Below are 9624 nucleotides of genomic sequence, written 5' to 3'. Positions count from 1 at the left end.
CGTAGGTTCATATTTTATATGTTTGATAATGTAGGTATAAGTAGTTTTATTTATAAATTTGATCATAATTTGCAAAGTCTGACTTTCAAAAATCTATACGCACTGCATTATTGAACGGAGGGGATATCTATTTTCCATGTGTATATGAAAGTCTTCATAAGGCTCAATGTATTATGTAGTATGTTTTTTTTTTTGAAAAAAAATGTATTTTATATGTTTGAAAGACGTAAAGACCCCTGGGATTCAGTGATATTGCAATTTGGGGAGCCTCCATTCGCATCGCACCTGCCATTCCCCATTTTTCCTCTCCACTCGCAGCGGACCGGAAAATCTCTCCGGCGGCGCCGCCGCCGCCGCCGGCGGCGAAGCGCCATCCTCTCCGGTCTCTCCTCCTCTTCTCTTCCTCCGTGCCTTCACCTGTCTCGCCAGGGCGCCGCATCCCCGCCTCCGAAGCACCATCCCATTCGCACCCGCCTCCATAGGGAATCAATCTCTCCGCCGCCGCCGCCGCCGCCATGCTCCGCCTCCGTGGCTGCATCCTCGTGCGGCTCCTCTCTTCCCCCGCCACCTCCCAGGGCCCCCCTCTCCACCGCCCCCTCTCCGCGGCCGCCGCGCCCGCCGTTTCCCCAAACCCTAGCTTCGCCGCCGACGACTACCTCGTCTCCACCTGCGGCCTCACCCGAGCCCAGGCGCTCAAGGCCTCCGCCAAGCTCTCCCACCTCAAGTCCCCGTCCAAGCCCGACGCCGTCCTCGCCTTCCTCGCCGGCCTCGGCCTCTCCGGCGCCGACGTCGCCTCCGTCGTCGCCAAGGACCCGCTGTTCCTCTGCGCCAGCGTGGAGAAAACCCTGGGGCCCATCGCAATTGAGCTCGCCGGCCTCGGCCTGTCGCATTCCGAGATCGCGCGCCTCGTCCTGCTCTCCTTCGTCCACTTCCGTTCCAGGTCCATTGTTTCCAAGCTGCAGTACTACCTGCCCCTGTTCGGCTCCTCGGAGAACCTCTTCCGGGTGCTGAAGCTCGGCTACCTCGCCGGTGCTGACATCGAGGGGACGGTCAAACCCAACGTCGCGCTCCTACGGCAGTGCGGGCTAGATGATTGCGATATCACCAAGCTGTCCCTCAGTAAGCGCGGAGTCCTGAGCAGCAAGCCAGAGCGCATCGGGGCGATGGTGGCATGCGCCGAAGGCCTTGGCGTGCCTCGTGGCTCGGGGATGTTCAGGCACGCGTTGGATGCTGTCGGATTCCTCGGTGAGGAGAAGATCGCCGCCAAAGTGGCCTACTTGAAGAAGACGTTCAGGTGGTCAGACGCTGAGGTGAGCATTGCTCTGCGTAAGGCTCCGTCTGTGCTGAGGAAGTCAAAGGAATTACTGCAGCGCAGGTCTGATTTCCTCATCTCTGAGGTGGGGTTGGAACCGTCCTACATTGCTGAACGGTCAGTAATTATCAATTACAAGCTGGAGGGCCGGATGAAACCCCGGTACTACGTTGTAAAGTTCCTCATGGAAAATGGATTGCTCAAGTGCAACCCAGGCTACTACCAGACCGCTTTCAAGGTGAGAGAGAAGGTATTCATGGAGAAGTTCATTTGCCCTCACAAGGAAGTTGCGCCGCACCTCTCTGAAGACTATGCAACAGCTTGTGAAGGGGTAGTGCCGGCTAGATTCAGATTTACATGAACCAAGGACTGGGTTCTCACCATGCCTGCGAAGCTGGTAATTCACATTAGTGCTTTTTGCCTAAATAAATGTTGGGTTTCTGCTGTATTATGTCTGCCACATGCTCGTTTGGTTGTTGCCAATGCCTAAGGAAACTGATAATTTAGTTCCTGAGCCTTCAGGTGTTAATGTTGTCATTAGGTAGACAAGAAAGCATCTCCTACAATCTCTGAAATGAGACTCATGAATATATTTGTCTTCCCGACATCCATTTAGGATAATGGAAACTGAATATGTGGGTAGACCAATTTTCTTTTGAAACCAGAACGCATGAACCAGAAAACAAAAGAACTGTACCACATCCGTTTCCAGTAAATATATCGGTATGATTTGCTTCCACTCCAAATTTTATGTTTCCATTTTCATTGATTTGCCTTTTGTTTTCCATCATCTGCAGTTCAGTTTTTTACTTCTAGGCCATGCTTAGAAAATAAGTTTCTATTGGGTGCCTTTTGATATCTTTCCCCTTATGCTTCTAAGATTGATTATCTTTGTTCCTATATCCTGTAGCTGATTTTACTCCGCTGAGAAAATTTTCGAACATGAAAAGGTAACCTATTTGGGACTGAAGCATGACCTATGATGAAACATCATCTACATCTGCCATTGATCATCAAAACTAAATCAATGGAGATGACATGAATTAGTCTTATCATTTCTGCTATTCAGTGCTTGCATATTTGAGTATCTCATCACAAAATTACATTTATTTATTTATTTCTGCTGCTGTATCTATCATGAAACTACATGTATATCAATTTTGCAAAGCTTGAAAGCTCAGCCCAATTTTCGGCTCTGAGCAGACCTGCAAGTCTTTCCACAACACTGACACCATCTCTGGTCCATTCTCCATCCTGACATAAGTAGCAAATTATTGTGTTTAGTGATCAATTCTGTGTTGTGATCGTGTTCAATGGTTTCAAGAGGGCTAACTATCCACTCTACTATTCTATACCATGATATATATCATTCTGTTGAGATCGATGAGTCAAAATATTCCCCTGCTAAAACTTATGAAAGATATTTGTGATCGATGATACGCTCATTTCAGTCCAAAAGAAAAAGAAGAACACTTTTGCATAAAAACTTCAAATGTGAACAGCTGATGATTGGCAAGATGAACAATACCATATGTTCAGTTAAAACAAAAGTTACAGTAATGCTCATTGATGAGTATTAATTCCCAGCCCAACAATTCATTTTGCAATTATAGTTTCCGTGCCTTGGTAGGGGTTAAAAATATGTACATTTGTCAGTACCCATCAATGTTTATCTCCGTGAACATTCAAAGTTCTGTGGTAAGAGCAGTGCACTCTGTATCCACTTTTGGTCACACTTGTGATATGAGAACTGAGATAAACCTTGGAGACCATGCTGACGCTTGCAGAGGGGTAGTTCCAACTAGATTCAGATTTACATGAACCAAGGACGGTCTATAGAAATTGATTACTGTGTAAGATATGACAGTGTTCTCACCATGCCTACAAAGCTGGTAATCACATTATATCTTTCGCCTAAATAGATGTAGATTTTGTGCTGTAGAATGTATGCCAATTGCTGGTTTGGTCGTTGCTAATGCCTAATGAAACCGACAATTTAATTCTTGAGCCCTGAGGTGTTAATGCTGTCATTAAGTAGACAAGAAAGCATGGCCTACAATCTCTGAAAATGAGAGTCCATGCATATATTTGTGTTTCCGAGCACCATTTTTTAGGATAATGGACGTTGGATGTGTGGGTAGACTCATTTTATTTTGAAACCAGCACCTAGAGAACCAGAAAGGAAAATAACTGCCTTGCATTGTTTTCCAGTAAATATGCTTTCCACTAATTTTCTTTCATTCCAATCTGTTTTCATTTTATTGTTTTTTCCTTACCACCATATGTTAGTTAGTTGACTCTGCAGCTCTTCTATTGGAAATATGCTTAGGAAATATGTTTCTATTGGGTGATCTTCTATGCCTCTTGATTTCTTTCCCTTTATCATTGTAAGATATATCCTGTAGCTGATTTTACTCCGCTCAGAAAAATTTCAAACATGAAAAGGCAACTTATTTGAGACTGAAGCATGATCGATAATGAATTAGTCTCATCATTTACATCTGCCATTGATCATCAGAACTAAACCGATGGAGATGACAGGAATTAGTATAATCATTTCTGGTACTCAGTGCTTGCATATGTAAGTATCTCATCACAAAACTATATGTTTATATTTATTTATTTATTTATTTATTTCTGCTGCTGTATCTCATCACAAAACTAATTGTATATCAATTTTGCAAAGCTTGAAAGGTCAGCCCAATTTTTGGCTTTGAGCAGACCAAGTCTTTCCACGACACTGACACCATTTTTGGCCCATTCTCCTTCCTAACATAAATAGCAAATTGCTGTGTTTAGTGATCAATTATGTGTTGTGATTGTGTTCAATCTTGAATGATTTCAAAAGGGCTAACTATCCGAGTGTGGCGTTTCGGTGCCCAGGTAGATAATTTGATGCGTGAGGTTCGCTCTAATTTTTAGATCATTTGGACGTCTGAGCTGCTCTGTGCAAAAAAGACAAATCGGGTCAGAACAGTGCATGAACAGTTAACATTTTTACAGACCCCGAATTTGTCTTTTTTGCCGAGAGCTGCTCAGATGTCCAAATGATTTGAAAATTGGAGTGAACCTCACGCATCAAATTATCTACCACCCAAATTTTTTTTTTGGAATTTTTGAAGTTTTTTAGTATTTGTTTTGAATTTTTCGTCAGCGCGGGTGCAGCTGAGCCTGGGCTCAGAAGTGGATTACCGTAACTATCCACTCTACTATTCCATACCATGATATATATCATAGTTTTGAGACCGAGGAGTCAAAATATTCCCCTGCTAAAACTCATGAAAGATATTTGTGATTGATGACATCCTCATTTCAAGCCAAAAGAAAAAGAACACTTTCGATTAACAATACCATATGTTCAGTTCAGTGAAAACAAAAATATTACAGTAATGCTGATCAATGGGTATTAATTCCCAGTCCAACAATTTATTCGCAATCATAGTTTCCGTTCCTTGTTAAGGATTAAGAATATATACATTTGTCGGTACCCTGTCAATATTTATCTCCGTGAACGTTCAAATTTCTGTGGTAAGAACAAGATGTGTTTCAGGCGCGGGTGTTGTAGCTCAGTTTTGTTTTGCCATTGTTGTGCACTCTGTATCCACTTTTGGTCACACTTGTGATATGAGAACTGAGATAAACCTTGGAGATCTCTTTACGTCAACAACTGCTGGCCTCATATGGCGTGTAGCAAGATGGGTCCTCCCTGGACTCTCAGGGATCCATGGCTGCCCCAGGTAACTGGATGAAAGATCCCGAACAAGGTGAACAGTTCTATTGTCAGCCTGCTTCGAGGACAAGTTTTTGTAAGGAGAGTTGTGGATCTGGACATGGGGTGCGCAGTTTGCTTCAACAGAGGATGGCTGCCACATATTCCTCAGATGTGGGATGGCTGGACGATGTCGGAGCTACCGCAGCCTGAAAGACATCCCTGCTTTATCTCTTTGAAAGCGCATTGTCAGGGAAGGGGTTAATTGAAGTGGCGTGGAGGCTTTGACCATGAACCGCGCCGGGAGATCTGGCTCCTGCTCTGGGATTGTTGCAAGCACAAGAAACAAGTTGAATGGCAAAGGAAAGGAAACCGGAGAAGCCCGGATGATGTATGTTCGCCTGCCATCAGGTACACCGCCAAGCAAACCGGTGGCGTCCGTTTCGTCCTTGCTAAGCATTTGACCCCCTTGGTTACCGAAAGGAACTAAGCTGGCGTTTTTTGCCCATTCTGTTGCTGCTACTAGAGTAGCTTAGATACTCCAGAAGGCTGCACGTTTTCGCCCATTCTGTTACTGAAAGGCTGCACGTTTTCTTTAGGGCAGATTATTCCAGAAGGAAAAACGTGTACTTGTATAAGTTGTTCACCTGCCATTCATGCCTCTGTCTTTTCCTGCACTTCTTGTTCTTAGCTCTGGTTTTTGGCTTGTAAGAAAACATGTTCCACAAAGCTGAACTAAATTTAGCCTTTTTCAGGTCTGATGGCTGCGAAGGAAGATGCATTCTGGGCTCTAGTGTGTGCGTGTGTACATTACATTCAAGAGTCATATCAGGTACTCTAATTTGGATCGATCGCTATGGACAATGGTCGTGCCAGCTTTAGTTTGGTGCGCAGAGAGTAATAATCTTCTGCAACTTATTACCCACAACCTGATACTACTGGTCTTTCTTCTACCTTCCCACTATTTTGCATTGATTTTTTTTGCCCTTGCATCACTTACTTGATAACCTGTTGGCACGTTGCACTTGTCTATTGCACATATATATAGCGGAGACCAGTAGCTTGTGGAAATTAGTTGACAACTGAGGAGGGAGAGGTTGCAGAGGGAATTGACGGCGAATTTAAATCTAGACAGTCAGAATACCGACACGATGGGGGCTATGGCATTGGCAGGCCATGAAGAAACAAAAGTATTTTACAATTATGTATGTGTCGCCGGAACCTCCCTCGGCTCGGCGAGAATCGACGTAGATCCTGGCACCAAGCTCCATGAAACTAGAGCATAACTACAGTAGCATGACCTCCTTGAAATTTTCATAAACTCGAAAGTTGATCTTTTCTGGTCTGTCCGTTTCTTTTTACTCTGCATATTATGCTTGTCTTGATTATGCTGCGTATTAGACTTGTGAAAATTAGGTGAGAAGAGCAGAGGAAGAGCTTGCAAAGCGTATTTATACATAGAAAATTTAATCTGGACAGTCAAAATACATGCTGGCACATAATGGGTATAGAAACAGAAGTATTCTACAGTTTTAACTCATCAAAAATAAATAAATAAAAGAAGTATTCTACGGTTATGCGCCTTTCTCCTTATTAAAATTTTCAAAAACTCAAGCACAATTTTTCTTTACTAGATTTCTCAAAATTCCTAGGGTTTCCATCCAAGCCTGCGAAATCAAGCAGCAGCAGGCTGGTAATAATAATATCCATAATATGGCGATGCCATGCCCCTACGAATAGGTAGGTCTGAATCGCCAAGAGACTCCTTGGCGCGCTGCTGCCTCGCGGCGCTCTCCTTGACGTCGTCGAGGATGGACGGCGACTCGAGCACCAGCTCCATGAAGCCGACGGTGAGCACCACCTCGTTGAAGTTCCGGCGCGCCGCCACGAAGTCGACGCACTCTTCCCGGAGCTCGGCGCAGTTGTACGTGCAGGCCCAGCGCAGCATGTCGACGACGGTGTCCGTCGACATGCTGCCGAGTAGTCTCTCGGCGCACTCCCGCTTGAGGCCGTCGAGCGCGAACCTGTCCGCCGCCACAAGGAGGCGCCGGAGCGCCTCGAGGTCCGGGGGGTCGTCGGGGAGCGCGTCGGTGTAGATGAACCGGAGCATGGTTTCGAAGGTGCCGGGCTCGATGTCCTCCAGGGTGATGGAGGCGGAGGAGGACTCGAGCATGGCGCCGAAGAGCTGCGCCTCGAAGACCGGGGAGCGGGCGGCGAGGAGGGCGCGGTGGGCGCGGAAGGTCTCGCCGGCGACCACGAAGGAGACGTCGGTCCAGGTGGCGAGCCCTGGGTCCAGCAGCCGGCCGAGCTGGTGGCCGATCTCGGGGCCGCCGGGCTTCTCCCGGGTGACCCTCACCCTCCACATGACCGTCAGGCCACGCTCGATGGGGATGTCGGTGTAGTCGCCGATGAACTCCGGGAACCCGCACGGCCGCTTCAGGCCGTGGTTGCCCCGCGTGTAGACGTGCCCGCACTCCGCGTGGTGGGACGGCGGCGCGCCGTCGCCGTGCGCGGCGAAGGCGGTGAAGGTGACCATGAAGGGGTAGGCGTCGGCGTGGCTGGGCGGCTTGCCGACGAGCTCGAGGTAGACGGAGATGAAGCGGAAGGGCGCGGGGACGTGGCTGGGGTCGCCGTGCGGGTAGCAGGCCAGCCTCCAGCAGTGGCCGCCGGCGGAGACGACCTCCGAGTAGACGGCGCCCTGGCCGACGGCCAGGTAGTTGTGCAGCGACGAGTTGATCTCGAACGCCATGAAACCGCCGGAGCTCGACATGGCTGGCCGATCGAGATCGGTCGATGATGGGATGGATCGATCGATGCGACGCCGATGCGCCTCGTGTCTCCTCGTTGGAATAAATAGGCGGCGGCCTGGTGTAAGGTTTTCTCAAATCCCAACCGACATGATGGAATTTGGTGGGAGTACGTCGGCTATGCATGCCAGGCCCAACCTGCGGAGACGTACCAGTAGGAACAATCCAGAGTTTATTTAAAACTAGCAAAAGAGTCCGTGCGTTGCAACAGGAAAAAAAATACTACACGTACACAATAATCGGAACTCAAGACCCTAATATGTGCACGTCCTTTATTTCAACATGGCATCTTATCAGTTTTACCATTTATCCTTCTTTCCACTCTCGCGGACGGATATGCATGGTTATAGATGGTTTATTTCATCTCTAATTTGTTTTTGTTAAGGTGTTTATTTTCAATTTGAATCGGCACCGGTGCAAAAGAAAGATAGATCGTACAATACAAATTAACGTTGCATCGTAAATAGCATTTTAAAAACTATTAACATGTGAAACAACATCATATTCAGATTCTAGTTTTTTTTCTAATCGATTTTCATATATAGCATGTTAAAATTGAAGTTAGGGTTTAAAAGATATGAATATTTTTTAAACATTCGAATCTGTCCCTAGACAGCATTTAAACATGGTTAATGGATAAAAATAACATAATATTCATATTATACATATTTTTCTAATCAATTTTCATATATAACATGTTAAAATTGAAGTTACGGTTTAAAAGATATGAATATTTGAAAAAAAAATGTAATCTATTAAAAAACGTTTTTTTAGAACGATGGTAGGTTAAAAAACCAAAATCACAGGGGGTTTTCGGCAAAAAGACAAACCTTCTTTATTCTCACTTAAAATATGACTCCGGGTTGATTAACCTAAACCTTAGGGGGTTTTCCACAAAAAACGAAACATTTTCTGTTCCCACTTAAATCGGGATCGCGGGTTGATTTCCCAGAAACGGAGGGGCTTTTATGCAAAATGTGCGACGACGGACGACCAGAAGCACTCAGTGCTTCATTATTAATATATATAAAAAAATAGGGTAGACTAGCAAATATGTCTATGTGTTGCAACAGAAGAAAAAACAATCAGACTACTAAAGATAAAAAATCTGAATCAAATGCCAAGATGAGATAAGGACTTTTAAAATGTCATTTCACAAACTATGTCTGAATAATGTCATGATGAGATAAGGGACTTTTAGAAGGTCATTTTAAAAGCAGAAAATGTGATGGTCTCATAACGACTTGATTTCATAAGGCACCACAACGAAATATTTTTTGGCTGAGGAAACTGCATTGATGGACCATGCCTGAGCTAGACCGATGAATGATGTGTCTCGCCTTGACCTAGCGTAGCGGTGTTTTCCATAACAAGTAAAAACGGTGGCACCACAATAAATATAGTTGTGAATGGAGGCAAAATAAACATTTAGTGATTTTCATACAGCCTACAAAAACGAACCTATAGGAAGTTGTGTCAATTTTTTGGGGCTTAGTGTTGCACAGAACACGGAAGCCTTTTTCTTACCCAACGCACGAGGGACTAAATAAAATCATAAAACGACCTCTATAGATCCCCAAATAAAACCTGTACATAAGCGACGGTTTGTTTTGTCCGTTATTTACGGATCTAAGATCATTTTTTTCAAAATCATGAACATTTTTATTTCTCTATTTTTTAAATCGTGAATTGTTTTATAATATGCGTACTTTTTTTGAAATCACAAACATTTTACGATTTCTCGATATATTTTTTCAAAACTCACAACGTTTAAAAAAATTGGAAATCCAAAATTA

General features: G+C 44.9%; 1 protein-coding gene across 2 annotated transcripts; it reads left to right on the top strand.

The window, feature by feature from the left end:
- Positions 1-261: 261 nt before the first annotated feature.
- LOC123143040 (uncharacterized) lies at positions 262-6360 on the top strand. 2 transcript variants are annotated; one of them, XM_044561806.1, is made up of 2 exons: positions 262-1709; positions 5777-6360. In XM_044561806.1, the coding sequence occupies exon 1, from the start codon at positions 516-518 to the stop codon at positions 1671-1673; it is 1158 nt and encodes a 385-aa protein (XP_044417741.1). In that variant the 5' UTR covers positions 262-515; the 3' UTR covers positions 1674-1709; positions 5777-6360. The 2 variants fall into 2 exon arrangements, with proteins under 2 accessions (XP_044417741.1, XP_044417742.1); XM_044561807.1 differs by having other exon boundaries at positions 5767-6360.
- Positions 6361-9624: the final 3264 nt, after the last annotated feature.

Source organism: Triticum aestivum, chromosome 6D (assembly GCF_018294505.1).
Source record: "Triticum aestivum cultivar Chinese Spring chromosome 6D, IWGSC CS RefSeq v2.1, whole genome shotgun sequence".
Lineage (NCBI taxonomy): Eukaryota > Viridiplantae > Streptophyta > Magnoliopsida > Poales > Poaceae > Triticum > Triticum aestivum.
This window is presented reverse-complemented; position numbering and strand designations above follow the sequence as displayed.